Source organism: Manduca sexta, chromosome 26, assembly GCF_014839805.1.
Source record: "Manduca sexta isolate Smith_Timp_Sample1 chromosome 26, JHU_Msex_v1.0, whole genome shotgun sequence".
Lineage (NCBI taxonomy): Eukaryota > Metazoa > Arthropoda > Insecta > Lepidoptera > Sphingidae > Manduca > Manduca sexta.
The window spans coordinates 15,360,474-15,388,166 of NC_051140.1; the positions used below are offsets into that span (position 1 = coordinate 15,360,474).

A 27,693-nucleotide genomic window follows, 5' to 3' on the forward strand; every position below is an offset into this window, starting at 1 on the left:
TTTTTTATTTTATTGTAAAAACAGTCTCTAATACTATTGTGTATAGAAGACATCGCTATGTCAATTACTCACTGAGATTCAAAACAAAAACGAGCCACGTGCCGAACGTCGTCGGGAATCAAGGAACATTACCGAGGGCGTAAAGAATCATGTCGGTCATTATAACCGGACATAATTTATTAAAAGGGGTCACAATAAGCGACATGTCACTGTAAGGGAAGTCATTATATTCGACTTTTTTATAAAGAATCTTATATGAAAACCAAACTTCGTAGTGTAATTACGTCATAATAAGAGGTTGGTCAATATAGGCAGAGTCATAATAAACGGATTATACTGTATTGTTCTATAGCCGATTACAATGATCGTTTTTAGGCGAAATGTCCTAGGTTATTAGAATTAGACTCTATAAGAAAAGGTTTAGTTGTATTAAGATACATATTTTATTTCAATAAAATATATAAAACACTATGACTTTAATAATATTCATCCAAAAAGGGATTCTAAAATCTTTGAGAGAATTCAAAGGATTTTTCTGATGATTTTGATCTTGGGTATAATCAAAATCATAAGTGGACATACTAATGATTGAACTAGAAATATGACTTTGACATTGCATTGCGGCGCGGTGGTGTGTTTTTGAAACTCTTTGTTTTATATGTAAACCAACGTGAACTTGAGATACATAATAAACCCGTGTGGAATATAATTTGTATTTAATTATACATGTGCCGTATTAATTATGGATACACGCGAAATATTGACTCTACAATTTGGCCACTACTCTAATTTTATTGGAGCACATTTCTGGAATTTACAAGAACTCAGTTTTGACTACACTGGGACGGTAAAAACTGAAGTTAATCATGATATTTTATATCGAGAGGGGCAGACTTCCAACAGAGAAGTAACTTATACTCCTAGATTATTGCTTGCTGATTTGAAGGGATCGTTAAAAACTTTACCTGAAACTGGTGGTTTGAGCAATGATTTGGAAGACTGTGAGGTGCCTTGGGATACTGTTGAAAAAATTGAACAGCCTGCTGCAGACAAGAATGAGTACCTTAAACACATAGACTCTGATGAGGTGCCGTCGACAGCCATTGAACAAAACAATTACAACTTTGACCAGAATGTAAAAACTTGGACTGACTATTTATATCCTAGATTCCATTCCAGAACTGTAAACATTGTCAAGGAGTATCAATATGGTAATGAAACTGTAAGTAATGTAGCACTTTCCTTATTTCTTGTTTAATAGAATAAAATGATTCATTCAAAGTTTGTTCATAACACTGAAACACTACAATGTAGTAAGTATTGCCCTGCCATTACTAATTCATATTTTTTTTGCTTTCAGGAATGTTTTGACATATACAACAAAGGTACAAATGTATGGAAATCAGACTTTGGTGATACATTCAGTGATTCCATTAGGAAATATGTTGAAGAGTGTGATAGCATACAAGGATTTCAAGTCAACTTTGATTGCACAGATGGTTTTTCAGGACTAGCACTCGCTTGTATTGAACATCTTTCTGATGAATACACAAAATCAATTTTGGCTTATCCAATAATAGCATCACATTACCCAGATAATGATCCTAAAACTCAAGAAGAAAGAGATGAATCTAACCTTAAAGACTCCTTAAGACTGGTCAATCTAGCATTATCAGTGCAAGAACTATCAGAACATGTTTCATTTTTTGTACCTTTGTGTACTGGAGAAACTGGATGGAGAAAACCAGGCCGTCCTAGGGTTTTTGAACATGTCAACTACAACCCTGAATTATACTATCACTCATCAGCTTTGTTGGCATCAGCAATTGACACACTGAGCCAAAAATATAGGCATAAAAGTAACTTCTACACATTATCAGACATCTGTGGTGATATGACTGGCTATGGCAGAAAGATGGCTGCAGCATCTATGCAAATTCCACTTACATTTAAGGATACACAATATTTGATAGAGTATTTAAATGAAACTACAAAACCACTATACTCGTCTATTACACCTAGTTGTAAGATAGCTCCAGACAAAATATTCCAGTTGATTACCATTCGAGGTATTCCAGAAAGTTATTTAAAAGCTCCTCCTAAACAAGCCAAGGAGCAAATGAATTTGCCTGCATACAGATGCAATTCTGTTAAAGAAATGTTTGAACTGTATTTCCAAGCTAATAATTTCCTTTCTGCAACAAATGTTACAGTCTGTGACAAACCATTGGAGTTGAAGACACCATTCCCAAAAATATTTTCAGAAAATCTTAATGAATATGGCTTTGTATCAAGTGATGCCACTCAAGAGAAAATTAAATCATGTCCTATCATAGCTGGATACCATAATGGCAACTTCCTTACAAACATGCTCGAAAAGTTACACAGAGAAGTGAGTAGAATACAGTTTACAAAATTACATAAATTTAGAGAGGAGGGTTTGGAAGCAGAAGACTATAAAGAAAAATTAAACAAATTGGCAGAGTTCAAAGATAATTATGAAGATGATTTTGAATTATAAATATAATATTAAAGTCAAATGTACTAAGACATGGCTGGACAACAGCCTTTCATGATTCTGCTTTAAGCTTTATATTGCATTATAATATGCTATTACATGTAATATGTACAAATAGTTCATTGGATCATAGTGATATTGCAAAAGGTAAACTTTAAAAACAACTAATCCTCACTATAATGATCTGGTAATCAGATATTTTGACCTTTATGGCTGTTAAATCAATGGTTTTGTATAGCATCAAAGATTTATCAACCTGCCTTATCTATTAGTTACTAAAGCAATTACTAAACCAAAAAACATATTTTTGTACAAAATGCTTTAAGATTGTTATGGTAATAAAATAAACACTTGTAATAACTTTATTTTAATTATGATTTAGATAAAATAAATCATGTTTCAACCACTCATTCTCAATTGTACACATTTACATAAGTCTCAAAACTGTAGCGATCATGATGAACGCTCCAGTGCTCTCTCCTTCATCCTCGTAATAAATGCTGCACCTTTGTTCTTTCTGAAATTTTCATATGGGTCGTTGAGGTTCACGCCAACACCTGCAAAGTATTTTAAATGTCAAAGTAAGAACTTTGAGTCCACACACACTATGATGAATAGTGTGGTGGAAAAATGCAACACCATATAAGTAACAGAAAAGTTGTAGGATTATCAATAAAAATTTTAGTATACACATTAATTTTAATTGCAACGTTTTTGTTGGTGATAGACAAGTCATCGGGAGAATGTATTGAATGATAAGAAAAATCCTCTACTTCAATTTCATTGTTTGTGTGTTCCAGTGTACGAGTTTTAAGCTATTAAATATTAGTAGTAGGTGGATAATATAACGGAAATAAAATACATTAAAAAAATTAAATAAATAAGTAACTGCATATGAATATGAGTAAGCATATAGAATCTTTATGTGGTGCGTAGGTATGTATGTGTGTGGCGTCGACTCCAGCCCCAGTGTAAACTTGTAGCCGAATGGTAAATAGGGGACCGGACAGGTATTACCAAAAAATCTGAAATTCAGTTTAAAGTAAAGTTTGTAATATTAAAAATATTATCTCATATTTGTTTTTGTAAAAGAGTTGTGATTTGTATTTTTAAATCAATAAATAAAATACAATAATTATAATATTTTTAGTCTATTCTTTACGGCAAATGAAACACCAATCACGGCGCATGACGTCACACGTGGGTAAAATGTAAACAAACAGACGTCATCTGGATGTCATACCGCGTTGTGTTATTTTAATGTTTTAAAGGTGTTTTTTGACACAGAACTGCTCTAATAATTAATATTAATTTATACGGGACGTTGTTACTATCTTCCAGCTTAAGGTTTACATATTGTTTAATCGTTAATCATAATGGACCGCAAAAAATATCGGTGGTGCGTCGTACCTGAATGTAATAATACTTCTATATCTTTACCAAACAAATTATTTATTGATGTACCACGAAAAGCAGATATACGAATAAAGTGGTTGCAGTTAGCAAGACGAACCTACGACGGAATGTCTGCAGACTCACCGATTTAGTTCTGTGAGGATCACTTTGATGTAAGTAAATAAAAAATAGTATTTCGGTTTAAAATAAACCGATGAATATTTCAATTAATTAAATCATTTGTACACCCAGGGAGGTTATGGTTATGAGATGTATTTATTTATGTTTTAGCTGCCACATGATATGGAATAGAATATTTATTTATATAGAATTCTGGTTGTTACACAGTAACCTGAGATTGCCTGAGAGTCTATGCAGTGTTGCCAGATCATAATTTCTCTTTACCCCAGGATTATTTGGAATTAAAAATTTTACCCTTAAACCAATCATAAATAATTCGGTACTTTTTTTTCTATATCCTTATCTATGCAGACGCCACTTCTTTCTTCACTTCCACTTCAATAATTATTAATTTAATTATCTCATTTTATTAGGAACAACTAGTTGTACACGAAAATTGTATTGAATAAAAATTATAATTGTTTCATGGCCTACAATTTTTGTAGGAAACATCTTTCTCTAAGCTCAATATTTATTACAATACCGTGAAACAATAGCTTTAATACCTTAACTCGTAGAATTACCCCAAAAATTACCATAAAAAATACCCTGCTGATTCAGTTTTACCCTAAATCTAGGGTAAATAACCCTAATCTGGCATTATTGAATCACTGTTCAAATGACAAGACTTGTCAAGTTGCTTTATCCACGTATGACGTCACACGAGACGAAATGACATAATGTAGCGTTTGCGCGGGAATTATAGCTATTTAACATTTAGGCCTGGTTTTATGTACTTTTTAAGCTTTATTTGTGCAAAATACTATTTTTCTTGGCTATTTATATCCACAATGATCAATTTAAAACACCTTCTGAAAATTTGTCCGGTCCCCTATTACAACATAAAAGCTGCAAATATGTTTTGATATGATTTTGTTACTACCTATTCTAAACAATGTTAATAACATATAACATACCTGAATCTGAAGTATACTATGTTGAGATATTTAAAAAATACCAAAAACTAGATACCAAAAAATGGTCGGGGCGCGTCTTTGTGGATGAAATAATCTATAACATGATACAATTTTGCAAATTGCTAGAATCGTAAGAAATGTAGATGTACCTTTATACTGATCTTGTTTATCGCGAACAATGCCGCCGCTGATTGGCTCCGCAATGCCTTGCCCCGAAGCTCCCAGTCCTCCCGCACTCCACCCCATCTTCTGTAGCAGCTGGTGGCCCTTATTGGTAGCGTCCAGACCGCTTGATGTGCTGGGATACGACGAACCTCTGATAATTTGACAAATTATATAAACATCTCACGCATAATAATTTATTTGACTCAAATATTACACATTTAGATTTATTAGCCCAATTGTAATATTGCAGTGCGCAGGTAGTTGCATAACATGACCTATTTTTAATATTGTCGTAAAATATTTAACCATAATACAGAGAATTCCCAAATTCTAAAGAGTGCGACACAGTACCTTAGGACGCCGACAACTAGTTGTGTGTTTATGATGTGATGGCAATCTGCATGCTTGATGGTAAACACCACAACATAATAGAAACAACATCAAACAAACCAAAGAGCAACAGACATATCAAGTAAAATTAAGAGTCCAATTTCACAGCCGGCGAAGGTCCTTTACACTATACCTCATTACTGTTGAAACCACGGCCCTTAAGTCATACAATGACCAGTAACATTAGGTACAATAATCTTTAATCCAGAAGACCACAGCGATGACTGATAATTGATATGTAATTATTTTAGGAAATAAAATTATTTATTGCCCAAAATAATTACATAAAACAATAAAATTGGTACCCTGGCGCCCGAACTAGCAACTCCACTGTAATTCACATGATGCAGCTTGGCTGTAGTAATATATATTGCGGTGGTACCTACACTAGTAGTCTCAAAATTTACTAACACATGAAATAAAACTACTGGCCGATGCCGTAACAGGCGATTTGTTATGTATTTAGCACTCACAAAAAGCTCGGCGGTGTGGGTGATCTTGAACGTTCAACACGCCGGGACTTCGGAGAGTCCCTGTGCCTTTCTCGTTCCCTGGATTTGCTGCGTGATCTTGACTTTGACCTGGATCGAGATCGTCGACGACCTATCATGAAATGTATTGGTTACTACAAATTCAATTTATTTGACGACCCATCTAAACACAAAATTATTGCAAAATAAAAAAATCGTCTGTGTATAAAAAATATTCTATTTAAAAAAATTAAAACAATTCATTACTCTCTCGTTCTCTTCTCCAGGAATTGTTGGATTTTCTTTTTGGTGATGGCGACCGTGATCGCGATCGGGCTGGGGAAGGCTTCTCTGGTGTCTTACTTCTAGATCTGCAATACGTATTGATCAATAAAACCTCAGAAGTAATGTTTTTAACAAGTTTTATTGTTCAAAAGAAATCGTTAAAAGTGCAGAAAAAAAAGACATTCACATTTTCGCAAATGATAGTTTTAAAGATACTTCATGCATAGTCACTATTTATGGTGTGGGAAATATTGTGAGGATATTTTTCAATGTCTATGGTAATAGCGAATGATATGAAAACAAATATTCCTGTGAAAATAGAATCCATATTAATTTGAAAATAAGGTAACAATTCATAATCCAAAATTTTTATGAGCAAGGATACAATAGTGGAGTTATCTCCATCTCTCTCGTACTCCCGCACCGCAATACTAGTTACGTCACTGATTACTTAATATAGATTTCAAGTTATAATCGTAACTGTTTTTTTAAGTTACTTTTGATAGATTCTTGACGCTGTATTTAAACAAATGTACAATCTATACTATTTTAACATTCAGATGGTCTTTTATCATAGACTTCTAATTCACAGCCAACACAATATGGTGCTATATAACTTACCTATATCTTCTACCTGGAGGGGTGGGTTGCTTCTGTAAATCTTTAGGGATAGGGCTTGGAGATTTAGACTTCTGTCTGAAACCCTGCGCTATAGCTTCTTCTTTCCTTTTTCGAGCCGCATTTTTAGCCTTATAGTATTCATAGAGACCCAACTTCTCCCAACCCTCACTGGAATGAAAAATACAAAATTGTTTACCATACAAATTGAATATGGAGTGAGATATTTTACAAGTAAATCAAGGTGTGTTTTGTTCATGTGTATTACAGTAGGGGAATAAAACACGTACTTATCTCTTGGTCGCTCATGGTTAGGAGACGCATAAAAAGCATCGACAGCTGCCAGTAGCCGATCGTTGGGGGGCGCTGGCGGCGGTAGTCGCACTCTCGCCGGATCCAGGGGTTTGTATCTGTCGTCTTCTAACTGTAACAAAAATATATATTATTATGTTTAGCTTGTTCTTGATTCAAAAATCTTGGATAATTTAGTTTTGGTTTTATGATAGTTCTAAGTAAGACCTTGTAGAAGATGTTCAAATTGCTCATTTTTAATTGTAATTGATTTAACAGAAAATAATTTATGAAAATGTTATCATTACCATAATAAGTGGCACCATTAAACCAGCGGGTAATTCAAAATATGGTACAGAAGGCATTAATTCGTCATTATTAATGTCTGGAAATGGCAGGAATCCAGGTGGTGGTTTACTTAAATCTGGAAGACCATTCTGGAATGCTAGTAACGCTGGGTTCTCTTTAGGCGCGAATCCGGGTGGTGGTTGTGAGAAGTTAACATTTGGTAGGTTTGATAAATCTGGTTCTTCAACCACATCCTTCTTGGACTTTGTGATTTGATCAAATGTTTGACTGTCAAAGCTGTTTTCATTCCCACTCATGCTGTTGTTCGACGCGTAATTATCTCCGCTTTCACTGCCGTACTGCTGACTGTTTGAATTAAAATTTTGATCATATCCACTTATTTGTGAGAATCCTTGATCATTAAAGTTGTTGTTTTGGAAATTGGGAATATTGTTGTGGGGCATATTATCTTTGTCGTCGTGATTATTCTGCATTTCCAGTGCGTGTTTTTGCATTTCTAATTGTTGTATTTGCTGCATTGTATGAGCAACAAATGCTTGATGTTGTGTTTGGTAGCTGAAAGTTAAATGAGATGATAAATGATTATTGTCATAATTTAAAAGTCAATATAAATGTTGCAATACATACTTTTCAACTGTGGATTTGGTTTGTTGTGTTAAATGAGCGATTGCGTTTGAGTGTTGAGCGATCAAATTGTTCTGGTACTCTTGGTAGGAGCTGGTGGGACTCTTCATTTTGTCAATGACGGATGGCTCGAAGTAGTTGGACTTGGACTCCCAGAGCCGGAGCAGCTTGTTTAACTTAGCCTCCTGCTCTTCAGTCACAGCTGAAACAGCCAAACGATTAAAGAGATGTCGTATGAGCCAGGCGACACTAAGCAAGTTACCTGACTGGTGCACACCACAGTGATGATGTTCTAAAGATGCTTTAAATTATAAAATGAGAATGCGCAATCGACAAACAAGAGAGACCTACATCTCGAGGGCATTATTATAAATATGTTACCTATACTGGCATTGCAAAACATTGGAACCACCACATTTTCCAAATTTTTCTTGAGATCTTCAGCGTTTTTGCGTGCACTGTAATTAGGAATAATAGTATCATAGACACCGAATCGACATGACAGGATACATTAGAAATTGTGTTGGGATAATATTTTTATTTAGAAAACAATATCAAAGTTCTAAAGTGTTTTAGAGAATTTAATTTATTTACAAGTTAGTCAGAAAAGAATTCAACAAGAAAAGCTTTTCAAATCTCTTTGATTAATTAATTTCATTTACAGTTTATAAAGTTTAATTATAATTGTAAAACATTCTTACCAAGGCGAAATGCCGTACGTTTTTTACTGAGAATTTGACCACATTTAAAAGCATAGAAATACCTACATTTTTGTTACAGTTTTAACGACCCACTACTAATGATGAAATATAATTGGTGATTAACGCTGTATTATGACACAAACTAAACATAATTTAGAAAAATAATAAGTAAACATAAAAATAGAAATAAATACGAAAACGTTAATTTCGATTAACCCACCATTGTTTTAAAAACTTAAGCAAACATGGGTACTAACCAATGGTGTAAGACGTCGTTGACAAGGTATATGATGTGCAGTTTTTGTGTGAAAGGCGCGCCCGACTGAGTGACTTTTCTCAGGAGGTGCTGCGATATTACTTTGCCGGCGTCATTTGATGTCGCATGTTGTAAAATCCAACCTTTTCCTATAACAAAATTAAAAATATTTTAGTTGCAGTATAATACAAAGATTTGTTTCAATGGTGTTAAAATCACATGAATCCTATACATATTTTTATGATTGGCCTGCTTGCTTTAACAGTATAACCCAGTGGCCGTCCTGGACCGAAATTCGTAACCCGTTATTTGGTTGCCTTCAACATGGCTGCTTAATTTCCAACGGTTGCAAGCAACTAAACCGCTCACTCTATAGTTTGGCGTGTTTGTATAAGCCAGGCCTTATCAGGCCAACAAACATAAGTCACATAAAAAAAAAATCATAGAATTATTATACCAAAAAACATTTGCATAATATAGTCAATTGTCAGGGAATGAACTAGATTATTGTTATCAGCTAATACAGGTTATATTGACCAGATAAAAAAAACAAATGAAGACAAAACACACTATTAGAATATTTAGATTAATAATTCACTACTTAAATATTCCACAGTTCTGTCTAGACAATTTAAGCAATTCTCAAGGCTTGTTTACATGTACTAATTAGTTAATTGTTTAACAACAAGTTTTGTTTACTTGAGTAAATAATTTGCTATTATTGTCAAATCAAAAGTAAGATTGTAAAACTGAATAATTTGTCCACAGGTAATAATTTTGGTGGATCTCTTTGTATACTATTAGCCCAATGCTCATACAAAATATACATTGGTAACAGACAATTTGGATGCAATTCCAAAGTTATGATAACAATTTTGTGTAACAGACAGACTAATTCAATATAGTGTACCTGAGGAGATGCTGTCTTTAGTGCATGTGTCAATTATAGGTTGCAAAATGGTATCTAATTCTGCGAGGCTGATATTATTCTCCTCTGCCATCAACTGTATGGTCTCCACTTGAGCCTTGCTCACCAGCTCGTTGATCTTGGCTTGTTGTTGTTGGATCAACACCTAGAACAATGTTCTACTCAATACCATCACTTTATGACATAAGTGTATTTATCTACACTTAATGCCATTGATATACAAGATCAAAATCTGATTTTATCAACATGATTTACATATAAATGATATAAATGAAAATTACATTTAATATTATCAAAAATTATGTATTGAATATTGCATGAAACTACAACTCATTAAGCTCCAGTTTAGAATATTTTTAATATGAATGGTAATGAAACCAGTACCAAAGATTTAGACTTAAATAGAAAAAATTATGAACAGTATTATTTTTTTTTCTTTAAATAAAGGATGTAATAAATTGTTTACAATAGTCACAAAACAATGTTGTCACTCTATTATATGAAGCAAAATGCCTGAAAACAAACATTTCTTTTAGAAAATCATTAAGGCCATACTAAGATAATAATACAAAATTTGCTATAACACATGCACCATGCTCCAATATGAATGTGATTATTTATATTTATTTATCTATTATAAATATATTATAAAGCTATATTAATATTTGTTAGTGCATTTGTACATAAACACTTACAGTATGCTGGGCATTGAGGTTATTCTCAGACTGTGTAATTTGCTCTTTAAGCATGTTGATTTGTGCGGTGATGTTGTCCGTATCATGGGAGTGGAGAGCGGCGGTCGGAGGCGCGGAGTTGGCCGCGAGCCATTGCTGCAGCGCCGGCGCCGCCGCCATCGACGCCGCCAGGCCGAGCTGAGCGGCCGAAGCGCCGGCCTGTTGGGGCATTACATATTGCCTGTTCTGTGCCATATAAGCCCCGGCGGGAGCGGATGCCGGCTGGCCACCGGTCGATTGCTTTAGAACTATAAACAGCGGAGGTTCACTTAATTCGGTTATAATAACGTGCCAATCAGCGATCATCGAAAAGGTCAATGGCTTCCATCATCATTTTACAATGCTTACTTGCTTGTTCTGTCGTCACTTTATATTGATAATAGTTGAAGAATTCGCCGCCGTAGAGAAAGCTGAATTTCGGGTTGTTCTTTTGTTTATTCTTGGTCATCTTCTCGAACTCCGGACCATTTCTGGCGACAAACTGAGCGAGTTTGTCAATTATGTTGCGAAGATCTTGATCTAAAAATTTCAATTGTTAAAATCATTGCATTTACGTATGGGCAATTCAGTTTCACTAGATATAGGGACTTTATACACTACGGCGTACCTTGTGGAGGTTGTGGAAGCTCCATTTTTTCTCTGGTTGAATGAGGTTAACCAACAGCTATTTCTTCTTCAGAGACAATGTTTTATCGCCCGCACTTTCTTCATTTTAAGCACTTCAACTAATATGAGTCTATTAGAGGTATGACGATATATACAGTCAGATAAAGTCACTTTTAAACCATGTGAAAACACTTTACAAATAATACGCCAAAGTTAGCTTTTCAGCCATTTGTAATCTAATTTGGGTTGCCACTTGCCAATTTCTACTTTCCAGTACCTAGTGTAGCGGGCACTAGACGACCACAGCTTTGTGCCTTGTTTACTGTTGTAAAGGCCATACACGTTGTAGCGGTCACAAGGTACGTCTCACGAGGTACCTAATGATACGATGTTACGATATAATAACATGTTTATTTTTGCGTTTTTGAAAGCATAGAGGTCGAGCAGAGAAATCAATACACCGCCGAAATCCTCACGGGTTAAATTCGGTAAAACAGTCCGTTCGTTCATCGCATCATTTATGGCCTAACTATTGTTAGTTGCAACTTGCTTGTCAAGTATATCGACAATTATTTTCATTTATTTATACAAACAATATCAGAAAATATTTCATTAATTAAGTTTGGGAGCGCCGTAGCGTTGTAATTTATTTACAGTTATAAAAATTAATGTGGCCACAATTGACCGGCTTGAAAGATTAGTACCCCAAGCGGTTAGAACTGTTTATAAAAAAAATGCCGTCCCGATATTGATCGCCTAGCCAATGATTTTCCAGACAAAATAAATTCATTGCAGTCATTCGCTGTTCAAGTGACGGCTTAGATGTGTGATGTCAAATCAGCCAACGTGAATCATTTGTCAAAATAGTGTATTCAGTGAAAACAATAAATTGAAAAAATGTCTTCTATGGTAAGTTTTAGCCACATAGCTGTTAACTCTTGCCTTTTATTACAATATAGGTCATTTTCATGTTCGATAACGAAACGTAAATTCAGTAGTCTCGTGTAAGATTTTATAATATTTAGTGTAATTAATTTCACCACTTACTTGTATTTACATCATTATGATCTATTCACATTAGAATTTATCAACAAAAAAATTGTTAACAAATGGGTTATGGAATATTCACATCGTTTCACTTCATTTAATCACAGAGTTAAATACATCATATTAATTGCTGATTTAGTACCGCAACATAATGAAATACATTGTGTTAAGTATTTACCTGCATTAAAAATCGGTAACTCATTTATATGTGTATAATCTCACAACGAAATCTCAGAATAATTATATTTTAATGCCAATTCTGTTTTATGTTCAAATGTTTGTCTGAAAATATTGTAGGTATCTTGTGTAATTTTACAGCGTATGAAGGCAGCAAAATGTCCATCGGACGAGTTGGCCATCACAAACTGTGCTCTCATCAATCCAGATGATTTCCCAAGTGACGTAAAGTATGTACCAATTAAAATAATACAATTCAATTGCAATTATATCATACAAATATTGATTATTAGGTAACACTGAGAATATAGGGAAATCCCAGTTTGTCGGGTCTTGCGGACTAGGTCAAGCAGAGCCAATACCCACATCCATGTAGTACTGACACACATTTAGATGTGTAGTAATTTAAAAATTTGTATTAATTTACACACAACAACATCACGCATTTTATCCCCGAAGGGGTATGCAGAGGCGCAACCATGGCACCCACTTTTCGCCGAGTGTGTTCCGTCCCATGATGTGATAGGGGGCGAGCCTATCGCCATATCGGGCACAAATTCCAGACTCCGGGCTGATACTGAGCAGAAAAAGCCAAATATCACTTTGCCCGACCCGGGATTCGAACCCAGGACCTCAGAGCGCTGCCGTACCGCGCAAGCAGTACAACTACGCCACCGAGGCAGTCATTGTATATTTGCATTGTATTAATTTTACAGTGAATAATAAAAAACATAAACAACTTAATAGTTAAATTTGAACAATTACACATAGGCGATACCCTATAAAAATACCTGATAGAAATTAACTCTTATTTTAAAAATTGATGATCTCATGCTTGTGGCACCATGGTCATAGTTTAAAAATAGAACTAGATGTGTCATAGATAAAAACATGCAATTTGCATGAATTAATGATTCTTTAAGGTGTTGGTTAAAATGTAATTGTACCTGGAAGTAAACTTTTAATGTGAGCTCTAAATATTATGAATTATGGTATGTAATCTAAAATGTTGGTAATAACATGGAATAACCATTTTGCTTTCTATACTAGAGAACCATCAATCATTATAATTAGTAAATTGACAGTAAGTTACCGCCAGTACTCACAATCCAAATGCTAAAGGACTTGTGAAAAATTACTGGACGGTTAAGAAATGGATATTTATGGGTCTAGTGCTTTCAGTGATCTCATACAACAAAATACAACAGCAAAAGTGGCAATAGCACCATGCATGTCATTAAGCCATACACATTCATAATGTAGATAAAAATGGCAATAGGGTGTCTCTAAGTCAATCCATAAATTGGTATTGAAATTTTCATATTGACATGTAGAATAAGCCCGTGGGAATATTTTATTTCAAAAAACAAATATCCACCCGACTGTATTATCTGAAGCCATTTTATCTATAGTTCCCTAACCTTCATCTGTAGCACAACATGGTAGGTTGAGAGTAGACTGACCGGAAATGCGATTATGTGCACACTCTGAAGCATTAAAATTAATAAAAAAAAAATTTAAGTATTACCAAACTTGATAATCAAACCAAAGACAATTCCAATTTTAGATTTCCAAATTACAGTTTATATTTTGTACTACCAGACAAGATTTCGCTCTATAGGTGATATTGTTATAAACATCGTGTGGTTACCGATTGCAAGCAGTAGACATGTACTAATATTGAATTTGTTACTGCATCACGTAATATCCGTGATAAAACTACTTGTTCTTCACTAAAATTAAGGTGTGGTCTTCTCATACTCATGATTTCTCATGTTACCGCGAATATTACTAATTGTAATAAAATTACTTTTATTTTTTTTATTATTTTTCGTTTCATTTTTACTTCCGATGTTTAGGAGGATGTAGCCCTGTCATGGACTGAGGTGTTTGAATTAAATTTTAGAATTAATAAAATAAAGAATATCTCGTACCTATTCTATCTCACAGACTTAAGTATTTTGTGGGTGGACGGATATCTACTGTAATCCCATATTACAATTAATTAAACAATCAAGAATAAGCATCATTATTATGTGTTTGAAATAATGATTTCTTATATTTACGCGAATGTTAGACATTGAAATTAAACTAATTTTCCGGAAACTATCGCGGTTTTTTGTTTTTTATTTTTCTCCCGACGTTTCGAAGACTTTGCAGCCTTCATGGTCACGGGGGGGACTCGGGGACACGGGGTCACGGGGGGACAGTCCCCCCCGTGACCATGAAGGCTGCAAAGTCTTCGAAACGTCGGGAGAAAAATAAAAAACAAAAAACCGCGATAGTTTCCGGAAAATTAGTTTAATTTCTATGTGTTTGAAATTTAAAAATTATCATTGCATTTCAAACGTTTACACTACGTTGAACGTAAAAAGTTATATTTTTTTTAATATAAAATGTGCACGCCATCAATGCACGATATTGCGTCACAAGGTTGCGTAATAGGAAAGCGAAAAAGTATTTAGTTAACTTGGAAAGAGTGAAAGAAACTGTACCTTAATGCGTCTTATAAACTCTTGAACAAGATTAATTCTGCTCCAATATTTTCCTTAAATTACGCAAACTATATTTACTTAAGTCTCAAAGATGTTACAGTAAGATATTTTTAAAGTTCATTAATTGGTAATGTATTGCATAAAATAAAATTGCAAAGAACCTAATATTATGAACATTTTATAATAACTATTAATTTCTACTAGTCTTATCCCGGTCAAATATTGAATGAGGGCGACACAATTGACGCCTATTTCTTCTGGCGAAAAGTATTTTCATTCATAAGTAATAAGTATATTTATAAAAATATGAAGTCGAAATATTCATTGAGCGCATGTTGATAAGTGACATTTGGGATTTGGAAATATGTATTTTTCCCGAATAAAGCCCGCCACGCGCTAGATACTGCGTCACACAATCTATGCGCATGCCAAATTGGGTAACGATCTGTTTCTCAAATGCAGGGTGAAACTAATATAAGTTTCGGGCACAAATTAGAAATACCTACATACAATACTGCGCAAGATGTTAATACAACATGCATAGAGGAAGGCTCAATGATGATTTGAATGTAACTCGAAAACGGTCCTAGAGGAAAAGTGTGACGATTTGATTGTAACTTGTTTTGTGAATTATACATACTTAGTGCTAATAAATATGTTATTGGCGAAATAAAAAAAATGTATTTGGACATAAATCTTGATCTTCCGATAACTTGACAGAATTTCCGCTATGTTAAAGAATGAACTAAGTGCCCATGCACGCATATTTTCTTAGGACAATTCCAATTGTAATTTGGTGTTTTTAGGCACATAGAGATCTCAACCGGGCCCTCGCAGCACTTCGTGTTCAGCATCAGATTCTACAGCGGAGTGGATCGCGGCACAGTTGGTTTCTCAGCACCGCAAAGAAAATGGGCCACCCTCTCCATTGGTCAGGTTGGTACAGTCAAAGATACAATATTAATTATGTACTTTATCGTACATACCTAGAAATATGTTAGCAATTCATCATTAGGTACTGATATCGCAATTTTGTTAAAGACTTAAAATCAGATAAAAAAATATGTAAGTATTGATATTATAATGAGGTAGATAAAGTTTGTAACTTTGTTTGTAGGGGGTATCTCTGGAACTACTGAACCGATTTTGAAAAATCTATCACTTATGGAAGTCCCGAGTGCTATAGGTTAATTTTTATTTATTATTTATCCCGGAAATACTTTTTCACACGGGCGGAGTTGCGGACATGAGCTAGTAAAATATAAACGCGCTGGCAGATTTAACAATCGCCATCATTAATATATTTTATAATAAGTTTATTGTACGTGGTTTCTTTTTCCACGCCGAGATAGATCGACTGACTTACATAATGCTCTACTTCGTCCGATCTTTAGCTCTCTAGGTCGCGAGACCATTGTTCCTTGTGAGTGATAAATGCTACATGTGAACTATTTAACAACTAACTATTTGACACTGAAAACGATAATATCGAGCCACTTCACTAAGGAGAACCATTTATGAAGCATGTTAGCTTAAACGTATTCCTATAACATTATATTATTATAACTTAATTAATACACTAGTATTTGGTCGCGGCTCGGTTTGTGTCAAAAAGTCTTTCCGGCATAATAGTTTCGCTCTATATTTTCACGGAATAAAACACATTACAGTCAGCAGTAATTTAGCTTCCTATTTGTGAAAAAAATATCAGAATCGGTTCAGTAGTTTCAGAGATTAACCCCTGCAAACCTACAAACAAACTCAACCACTTTCCTTTTTATAATATTCGAATGGATTTATATGATACGATATTTTACTTTTTATTAGTGAACCATTTAATAACTTATAAATAAACAGACAATATTCACAAAATATAATTACAGTATTACACGGCAACTAGCATCACGCCTTCTTCCCTGTTTAGTGGCAGGCAGAGGTTATCACACTCTTTTCGCTAGATATAGCCATTGTAGGATATTGATATATCATATTATATGTATATGTAACGTACGTTTGTTTCAGACGATAGAGGTGAAACCGTTCAAACCGCAAAGCGCAGAATGTCTGTGCAGCGTGACCTTAGAGGCAGATTTCATGATGAAGAAAACGTGAGTATAATGCGCTTATCTCTATCACGTCATATAGATTCATCATTAACACACACAAGTACAATATTTAATTCTATCATAGTATAAGGTATATTTTTTTTATACGGGCTAGGCTAAGTGCACATGATGGTAAGTGGATTGGGGTCCAATACTATGTCGACTGATGAAAGATGATTACCCCTTGGCAGTCGACACAATTATGACGGCCTGTTGGAACTGGGTATGCTGAGGGTGATCCCGGAACGCGACACACTTACGTGGTCGCTATCCGGGCGGATATAAAATATATCCTGCTACCAGCTCCCCTATATCCTATCCTTTCGATGTCTATTTTTGGATAAATTTTATAAGGGAGGTTAAAGAAGCTCAATATTTATGTCTGTTTGCCAAACATAAATATTGAGTTTCTTTAACCTCCCTTCTCTTAAGTTTACAACAGACCGCTTGCCGATATCGGTTCGTTGTGATGGATTAAGTTCTAGACAAATTACCTTAGAAAATTATACTCAAAGTGTTGCTTAAAATTGTGATCGACGACACATCCCGACGGTTTCTCGCACACGAGCTATCCTAACTAGTAGAGTTCATCGAAAAATTAGAAGTAAAGGATCAATACGTTTAAAAAAAAACTTGCTCATAATAGTTTCTTTTGGATGCCAGCCAGCTGCGTTAGATCAGCTGTGTCAGACGATTGTCGCCTTTATACCACTTGGCCTCGACTTTATTGCAAATTTGAAGACCTAAGACCTATTGTGCTGTTCAATATTATGTGAACTACGTACGTACGTTAGCGCTCCATGTCTCATAGTGCGATGTTTCAACCGGACACAAAATATTCGTATCCGTGCCCATAATCAAAAAAATCATAAAAGGGTTGAACTGTGTATTCAGTAACATATTACCTGAACACTGTTTCTCAAGATAAAGGCTTGCCTAGTTTGAGAGGCAGGGTTAATTAATTATATCAATTTAGAAATATTAGATTCTTCTTTCTATTGCAAAAACGTATCGTGTTTTTCTATTTTCACATGGTTCTGTACCTCGGGCAGAATTGCGAGAGTTAGTCATTAATAAAAGCATGATACCCACAATGGTTGGCGGCAAGTGAGGAAATGGAGCAAGAGATCGGGGTTCGTGGCGTACTTTGAGAGAAGTCCCTATCTAGCCATGGATACGATTTAATAATAATAATATGATATGAACTATTTACAATTTGTTTCAGGACATCATTGGAGCCCTACGACTCAGAGCAGATGGCACGCGATTTCCTCATTCAGTTTTCGAATCAGGTCTTCACCGTTGGACAGCAATTAGCCTTCTCGTTCCAAGAAAAAAAAGTGTTGTCGTTGATTGTCAAGAATTTGGAAGGTAAATTATATTATAACTGTTTATATGAAAATCATAATATAGTCTATTGCAGCTGTCGTTTACCTGCGATCCACTGAGCTCTAGCCCACATTAGATAAAAAAACAAAAATAACTTTTCCAAAGATCATTTGATTTGTATACTAAGCGTTTAGGAATAAAATCATTCAGTTAATTGTGAATACGTTTTATTCTATGATAAAATGGCGACATTCTATTACGTTTTTAGACATTTAAGGTCAATGAGTTTATGTTGGCCTAAAGCATCATCATCATAAGACATCTCAGTCTTTTTAACTTGTATAAAAAGATTGAGTATGGTTGGTCGATTGAATATTTTATTTTAAAATTTATTTATTATGGTATGTATTTAACACAACTCAACAAGTGTCAACTTTCTATAAATTATAAAATGCTGCGCGTTGATCTATTGTAGGGCTATATACACTACTTAAAATTAAAGATAATATAAAGTAATATTTATTTGCGTTACATCTCTGCCTACCCCTAAGAAGGGATAAGACGTGGTGCCATGTTATGTAATTTTCCCACCCTTTAGCTGTGGACGTGCAAGCACTAGCAGCGGGTGTGAACGCGGTGCCGCGTCGCGTGCGCATGGGCCGGCTCCTACCGGACGCGTCGGTGCAGTTCGATAAAGCTGAGAATTCTTCCTTGAATTTAGTCGGGAAAGCTAAGGGGTATGTATAGAACCATATTCTGGTAAATGAGATCAGTTTTAATTAATAAAGCCTATTGGTAAACGATTTTTTATTAATAAAGGCTATTGGTCAACGACCATCGTGTGGAACGTTGTCTATTTTCTTTTCGACTATCAAAAGCTATCTATAAAGTGTCTTCGGGTATGCAAAGTGATATATCAATAGTCAAATTAATCATAAAAAAAATTGAGAACTGAAAATAAAACGACTTAAGTAACTTTCTCCTTTTTGTAGTCAGTTAAATAAAATAAAAAGTGCTAAATTTAATTTATCATTTTTTTTTTGTTATCTTTGCTGAGCAATTTTTATTGTGTATAAAGGAAACAACCCCGTCAGTCGATTATCAACCCTGACTGGGACTTCGGCAAGATGGGCATCGGCGGTCTGGACAAAGAGTTCAACGCCATCTTCAGGAGAGCGTTCGCTTCCCGAGTCTTCCCGCCCGAAGTTGTGGAGCAGTTAGGTAATATATAAACTCTTTGAATATTTCATACGAGTTTTGGTGGCGGAATCGATTAACTAGACATAATCGCTAAGTTCGCAATCGGATTTTAAAGAGTAGTGCTCTACAAAATATCTATAATTACTCACGGCTACACCGCTTGAAATACCTGTCTTAGTTGAAAAAGTACACAGCAAGTTCTTTTCCACGATAAAATATGACCTAGGTTTGAATCCAGAAATTGATCTATCTATGTAACAAATACATATAGGAGTTTCTGCATTTACTTCTAACAAACATCCAAACATCTACCAACTCGTTCCTTTATAATATAAGCAAAGAAGTTATCAAACAATGTAAGTTTGGTTTCAGGCTGCAAACACGTGAAAGGTATTTTGTTGTTCGGCCCCCCGGGGACGGGCAAGACTCTCATGGCGCGACAGATCGGCAAGATGCTGAACGCGCGTGAGCCCAAGATCGTCAACGGGCCGCAAATATTGGACAAATACGTTGGCGAGAGCGAGGCCAACATTCGCCGGTTGTTTGCCGATGCCGAAGAGGAGGAAAAGAGGGTACGCAGTTTATTGTGACCTTATAAAATCATGCTACAGAATATCTGTCATAAATTTTATAGATACTGAATTATATATAACCGGCATTTATCAAAGTTTTCTTAACGATGACAATAATTTAGAAACATGAAATAGATACTTTACAAACGTAAATAAAACTAAACCTAATTTATAGCGATTTATCGCTAACTCATAAGTTATTATGTTTGTTACTACTCCTTTAATAATCGTTTCCTTGATAGTGCGGACCAAACAGTGGGCTTCACATAATCATATTCGACGAAATTGACGCGATATGCAAAGCGAGAGGCTCGGTCGGAGGGAACACCGGCGTCCACGACACTGTAGTCAACCAGCTCCTGTCGAAAATCGATGGTAAGTCGCTGAAGTTATTGTTAAGTGTTTCCAATAGTAATCGTTATTAGCAAAATATTACATTTAGTATCGAGTGTAGCATTCGGAGGATTTTATTCTATTTTGATTCACTAGATAATGATATATATCTTTTGGCGGTATAGTTCCTCGTGTTCTACACTTCCCTATCCTCTTTACGTCTCTGAAAACAATTACTGCAATATAACTCGGAGCTAACTTCAGACCGACGAAATTAATACGCGTACTGTAGTAGCTATTACACATAATAGTTTTTCATCTTTTCGCCTTACAATTGTCACAAAACTTTTACTGTTATACTAAAGTAGCGTCCTATTTTCATGAAAGTGTTTCAATTTGTTACCTTAGATCTAAAAATATTTATCGACAAAACTATCTACAGGTGTGGACCAACTCAACAACATCCTTGTGATTGGCATGACGAACAGACGGGACATGATCGACGAGGCTTTACTCCGACCTGGACGACTCGAGGTGCAGATGGAGATCGGCTTGCCCGACGAGAAGGGCAGGGTTCAAATCCTGAACATTCACACGAAACGCATGCGCGAATATAAAAAAATCGCTGAGGATGTCGATAGCATGGTTAGTGTTGGTTTGAATGCAGGTCTTTTAGGACTGGTTAAGAGAAGATGAAAAAGACAGCAGTAAAATTAATTATCGATATTTTGAGATTTACAGCATCGGATAATTACTGATATTTTGATCGATAAGTATATCGATACTTATCGATCAAAATATCAGTAATTACTACAATAAAGGAGTGACAATTTTTAATACACTATTTTAAATTAGATGATCGAACATTCTTTTTTTTGCAATAAATAACTAAAATTAAATTATTTGCAGGAATTAGCGGCACTAACAAAGAACTTCTCTGGTGCCGAGCTGGAAGGTCTGGTTCGTGCTGCTCAGTCCACCGCCATGAACCGACTCATCAAGGCATCCAGCAAGGTGGAGGTCGACCCTGAGGCCATGGAGAAACTTATGGTGGAACGCGGAGACTTCCTGCACGCGCTTGAGAATGATATCAAACCTGTGAGTAACAATGGGACTTTGTTACCCGGTATGAAATACCAGATAATATAATACCTGTAGTGTTTTACCTGCCAGATTACCTGAGGTGCTTGAGGTAAAACATTGTGCACAGTGTCTCACATACACGTAAGACCAAATTTAGAAAGATTAAAGATTTTTAAGTCGATGTTATGTATATAAATTTTTGGTGAAGTTTATTGAAAGTCCATACTTATAACTTTAACATTATCTTGAAGCATATGAAACAACTTCTATAACTACAGTCTATAAATGTAATAACGTTCAAAATTGCGTGGTAGGCGTTCGGTACGGCCGCGGAGGCGTTGGAGCACTTCCTTTCACGCGGCGTCATCAACTGGGGGAACCCGGTGACTTCCCTACTGGAGGACGGACAGCTGTACATACAGCAGGCGCGCGCTACTGAGGCCAGCGGTAAGGTTCATACATATACGTTACAGGTTCATTGCTTATTTTTTATCGTTAACTAATCATTTACACTTTGGACTTTCTTAATTTCACAAAGCATTATCTCTTTATTGTTCTGTCATACACAGTATTCACTTCGATAAGTATTTTCACCTACATATTACATGTAATGAGAAGGGAATACTAACTTATAGCAACCATTCTTGGTTGCTATAAGTTAGTATTTACACCCAAATCTACCTAAATGTGGATACGGAGATGGGCAGATGGTAAAATTCATATTAAAACTAAACACATACTTTTATCGCTGAAGGCGTCGGGAGAGGTGAAACCAAAGTACCCATTTTTCGCCAAGTGTGTTCCGTGTTATGATGTGATAGGGGAACTAAACGAAACGTTTTCTTTTCCTATTTCAGGGCTAGTGGCGGTCCTGCTCGAAGGACCACCCAACAGTGGTAAGACCGCGCTGGCAGCACAACTCGCCAAGCTCTCCGACTTCCCGTTCGTGAAAGTGTGTTCGCCAGAGGACATGGTCGGCTTCACGGAATCCGCTAAATGCTTGCAGATTAGGAAAGTAAGTTAATTAACATGTTTTTTTCTGTAGTTCATTTTTTTTTCTTTCACTAGAGTATTGGAATTTTTAGACATCAAATTATTTGATTCTTCTGAGGAAAAATTCAATTTTGTTTATAAAATATTATGAAATTAAACAAACTATACACGTTATTGATTTGAATGTAAAAGACGTATACCAGTTTCAATTTACCTAGATTGATATGATAAAAAAATGATTTTTTTTAGTATTTCGACGACGCATATCGCTCGAGCCTGTCTTGTATCCTGGTGGACAACATCGAACGTCTATTGGACTATGGTCCTATCGGGCCACGGTACTCCAACCTGACCCTGCAGGCGCTACTCGTGCTGCTGAAGAAACAACCGCCTCGGGGCAGGAAACTGTTGATCCTCTGCACTAGCAGTCGAAGGTATGAGATTTGTAGATAATAGGCAGTTCTTGTCATGTATTTTATTTACAAAAGAAATCATATTTCAAGCTTTCATTGTTTCTCGAATAGCGTTTTTAACAATGTTTAACCATTAAATTTGGTGATAATTGTTTTTTTATCTATTTAAGGTGTGATTTTTGTTGCAGAACCATGACATAAAACAACTTTTAAAAAAAAAAAACTTTATTTTGATTTGTAGAACTACATATATTTTGCGAACAATGCACAATTCTGTATTTTTCCAATCTTATTCTCATTTAAATTTTGTCACCTCAATCATACAGATAACATTAAAACAGTATGATTATCTACTTTTACTCAGAACTCAATAATATCCCACAGACAAGTCCTGGAAGACATGGAAGTGCTATCAGCATTCACGGGCATACTCCACGTACCGAACCTGTCCCAGCCCGAGCATGTGATGGCAGTGCTTGAAGAAAGCGATGCCTTTTCTAAGAGGGACCTGCTGAAAATACAACACGACCTGCGCGGCGCCAAGTAAGGATTCCTTTATAATCGACTTGAATGTTTTTCTATGGTTTCCTAGTGGGTATATTTAGTTCGATTGCATTTACATTGATGTGGTTCATGCTATTCGCGTCTTTGTTTTTTATTAATGGAAAGTAAGATTGTAGCATTTAGAGATCGAAAAATGAGGAACAAAAATATGAACATGGAAAAAAAACTAAATTTTATATGTCTTCACAGGATCTTCATTGGTATCAAGAAACTGCTTGCACTCGTCGATATGGTGAAACAGACAGACGAAGAGTCCCGCGTATTCAAGTTCCTCACCAAGATGCAGGAGGAAGGCGGGCTAGATTTAGGCACTACTATACAATAAGAATCGTTGCAACCTTAGGGATTACATGCGCATACCACACTATCGCCCACACCAGATTACATTAACGCACATATATGTTCATCGAAGAGTCACATAATGAAAGTAAACGAGTGCACCCCGTGTACCTCAGACCTCAGGAGTTACGAGATCGACTATGACGATATAAGCGAATGCACCGAATCGTTCATGGACTTCAGTCACAAGAAGGGTATGACGGCGCGCGGCAACGAGCTATCGCCCGCCAAAATGCCGCTTATGCGAATAAGGAGCGTCGAAATTGTGTACGAAGACGAAATGTCTACTTGTACCGACACCGGCATACTGGATAGAAGCGTAGAACTACTAGCGTCAGATAGTAGCGACGACTCTACCAAATGCGTTGACGATTTAGAGCACAATATGGTGGTCGAAAAGGAGGGCCAATATGATTCCGTCACACTTAACGCGGAAGGCGATTTGTCTGAAGACAATTCGGTGTCACTAACGAGGGATGAAGACATACCCAAAATAGTGACACCCCAAGCCAGCTTTCATGATGTCGATCAGAGCATTCATATACAAACGGAATGCGTTACTTTGGCTATCGATATGGCTTTATCACCGAATGTGTCGGACCTCGCCGATTCAGGCCATTTTACAGGCGAAGCTAGTACATCACATCTGTGCACAATACCGATGATATACGAAGACGCTCAGCTTTCGAATTCATTGGATGCGATCAACGTGGAAAAATCTACGACCGTGATAAACACGTTTGAGTTGTCAGAAATGTCTACAGCTGGGACCAGCACCAGCAGACTGTACGAATATATAGACAGCAACAGCGACAGTTCAGACACCACGGTCACACACGACGCCGACAATATCGTACACTTAACTTCGCTCAACATGATATCACCCGACGAGGATCATACTCTATGTGACAGTTCCGATCTACAGTACGATTCTTTTGTAGATATGGGCAAATTTTAACTATATTTAATGAAAAAAAATGTTTAACTTTCGCAAAAAAATATTTCGCTTCTCTATGGATATCTTTAATCTATCGTAAAAGTGTGTGTCATTTCAAATTCGCGGTGTTTTTGTGATGATTTGGTCAGTGAAATGAATGTTGTGTTAAGAACATTCCAGTGAAGTTTTTGTGGTGCCGTTTGTGTAGTTAAATTTTGGTATGAGCTATTATTACACCTTGAATCCTTCTTACACAGCTTGTGCACAGAGGGTGGTATGCGGCTCTGGTAACCATGTCATGTCCCTTCTCAGTCGACACGTGTTTGAACATATAAGTAATTACATGTAAGTATTATCCTCCATAGTGCAATTTAGTATTTATGTCCGTTAGTGAGATGACATGGTTACAGATATCCCTGGGTTGTATGTCTAGGCGATAGCTCAATTTCTCTACAATGTATTATATTTGTTTTTGTAGAGCTCTTTTTATTTATTTCAATTTGTTATTGAAATGTGATCAGCTCAAAGCTGTTTTGTGTTAATAGGTATATTTTGATCAATGTTTAATATTTAGCGTTAAGTGAATGAGGTCAATGTATTATTAAGACATTTGAGGATAGAGTTGTTACAATCTGGTAGGACGCAAAGCTTTTGACGTGTGCATTAGTACAATTAAATTTAGGTGTATTTGCATGCTTAGCAGAATTATGGTCAATTAATTGAGCACCTAAATAGCAAGTGTTGACACAAATAATGCCAAAACGTAATTTGTTAAAACATACTACATAATGTTATGTAGATGGTAAATATTTAATAATTAATTATGTAGGTGGTACACAAACTTCAAAGTGATGTTTCTATGTCTGGAGATGTTGTTTGTCACAGATTTCTGCTGTGGTGCTGTTACAGAGATCGGAAGTGTTCATGATAAGCTTTATATTAGAAGATTGATGAAAAATGACATTGAATGATGCAATTATTAACATTTGTGAATATACACAAATTTTGGAAAAACTTACTTATTTGTGTAACCTTATGTTTGGATTGGCGACCTGTTATTCCAATCAGTAATATTGGCAGACTATAAAGAACCAGAGATCTGATGGCAATATTTTAAGTACTTAATGAGTGATGGGTATTGATGGACAAATTATCAAATGCATAAACGAATGAGCACCACAAATGAAAAACTTGTGACAAAAAGCTCTCATAGTGTTATACAATTATTGTTGCTATAGGTACATTATTGTTAGTTTCTGCTAGTTAATATAATGTAGGATTACATTCCACTCATGTTCAATTCACTATTCTCACTTCTGTGGATATACTTAAAAATATTATGTGGTTTTAATGCTTCAAGTCGTTAGGTCTGTAGTGCTTTTTATTGTATGTGAAGTTATACTCTCTATATATGTCTATATACTGTCTATTAAAATACTATTTAAATAGCCACTGTTACTGGAAGTTGTTTCCTAACTAATGTAAGTATTTTTATTGAATATATTTTTAGATTATTTAAAAGTTAGGGTCCTTGAAAGTCAACTTTATCAAAGCTTGGTTGGAAATAATTTAAAAAATCATGTACTTCATGCAGTCCTTTTACAAATTGCGATATTTTGATGATTTTTAGATGTTGATTACCCTGGTGGGATAGTTCTATTGCGGCAAGACTCTCGTGCTGACGTCACGGGTTCGATTCCAGAGTTGGCTAAAATGTTATAAGCTTCTGTGTTCAGTGTCGGGTCGGAGGATGAAATTCGTGGCCATTACGTGGTAGATAGGCTCGTCCACTTGCCGAAAAGTGGGCGCGCTAGCTGGACCTCTGCCTACCTTTTAAGGGATAAAGAGCGCGCGCGTAGTAGACATAGTTCCGTTTTTTTAAAAAGATTGAGCGCTATAATACGATTTTGGCACTGACACATTCAGATGCACTATTTAAAGACCTCGGCCTGTGTTTCTTATTCAACGCATTTCATGTGAGTATTTTATCTGTAAGTGCATTTTTGTCATGTGTTCTTCAGGCATTGTGTAGTGCAATATAATGGTGGCTATATGAATAATTATGTATCCAGTTGGCAAATAAATTTATTCAACATAGTTTGGGGAATTTTATTCGCTTATACTAACATAACCCCTATCCCTATGCTGTATGGTTTTTTATTTGTGTATTGGACCCTGTAGTCAACACCGCGGGAAAACTGCGAATGGGATATTGCAAACTCACGGCTTACCGACTGCAGGGGCCTAAAGATTTGTGGGAAAGGGAAGTGCGAGGGAAAGAAAATGAACCCTTTTAGGATGGGCGGAGGGAAGAAAGCCAACAAATATTCGCGAGCCCTCATAGGCCTCAGTGTGTATTGACAACCAAGATGCATACATATTGAACTGAGTGATAGGGCTACGGCAAATGTCCGTCCGTGTATGGGTGTGCATCGGGTGTGGAGACCGAGCGCACAAGAATTGCTCGGCAGGTATGCTGTATGATTAAGATTATACATGATAGTACTCTAATGTAATATCTTATTACAAATGCGAATATTTGTGAAAATGTTTGGGAGGTTTGTTAGAAGTTAATGCAGTAACCATTGGACAGGTTTTTGAAGAAATTTTGGCACACAGGTGCATGCTCTGGATTAACATTGGCTACATTTTATTATTTTACGTTATATGTTAGTATGGAAAACGCCACACTGACATATTATGTATCCTACTAAGTAAT

The 27,693-nt window shown here is 35.8% G+C and overlaps 3 protein-coding genes across 6 annotated transcripts; 2 read left to right on the plus strand and 1 right to left on the minus strand.

Annotated features, from left to right (window-relative positions):
* Positions 1-271: 271 nt before the first annotated feature.
* LOC115452407 (protein misato) lies at positions 272-2,883 on the plus strand. Its single transcript, XM_030180923.2, has 2 exons — positions 272-1,222; positions 1,361-2,883. Exons 1-2 carry the CDS (start codon positions 743-745, stop codon positions 2,519-2,521), a joined length of 1,641 nt encoding a protein of 546 aa, XP_030036783.2. The 5' UTR covers positions 272-742; the 3' UTR covers positions 2,522-2,883.
* On the minus strand, positions 2,870-11,656 carry LOC115452406 (calcium homeostasis endoplasmic reticulum protein). 4 transcript variants are annotated; one of them, XM_030180922.2, is made up of 14 exons: positions 11,389-11,656; positions 11,130-11,300; positions 10,743-11,029; positions 10,030-10,192; positions 9,121-9,268; positions 8,544-8,620; positions 8,166-8,364; positions 7,538-8,093; positions 7,229-7,362; positions 6,942-7,109; positions 6,303-6,406; positions 6,039-6,168; positions 5,160-5,308; positions 2,870-3,075 (listed from the first exon to the last, which is right to left on the minus strand). In XM_030180922.2, the coding sequence occupies exons 1-14, from the start codon at positions 11,411-11,413 to the stop codon at positions 2,972-2,974; spliced, it is 2,415 nt and encodes an 804-aa protein (XP_030036782.2). In that variant the 5' UTR covers positions 11,414-11,656; the 3' UTR covers positions 2,870-2,971. The 4 variants fall into 4 exon arrangements, with proteins under 4 accessions (XP_030036782.2, XP_037299146.1, XP_030036781.2 ...); XM_037443249.1 differs by having other exon boundaries at positions 5,160-5,326; positions 11,130-11,262; positions 11,389-11,655; XM_030180921.2 differs by having other exon boundaries at positions 5,160-5,326; positions 11,389-11,655.
* Positions 11,657-12,157: 501 nt separating this feature from the next.
* Positions 12,158-27,071, plus strand: LOC115452408 (vesicle-fusing ATPase 1). The gene is made up of 16 exons (XM_037443318.1): positions 12,158-12,296; positions 12,753-12,841; positions 15,913-16,042; positions 17,129-17,214; positions 18,437-18,582; positions 19,139-19,277; positions 19,619-19,761; positions 20,113-20,312; positions 20,555-20,687; positions 21,088-21,290; positions 21,555-21,743; positions 22,043-22,175; positions 22,586-22,743; positions 22,971-23,155; positions 23,519-23,677; positions 23,888-27,071. Exons 1-16 carry the CDS (start codon positions 12,285-12,287, stop codon positions 24,021-24,023), a joined length of 2,241 nt encoding a protein of 746 aa, XP_037299215.1. The 5' UTR covers positions 12,158-12,284; the 3' UTR covers positions 24,024-27,071.
* Positions 27,072-27,693: the final 622 nt, after the last annotated feature.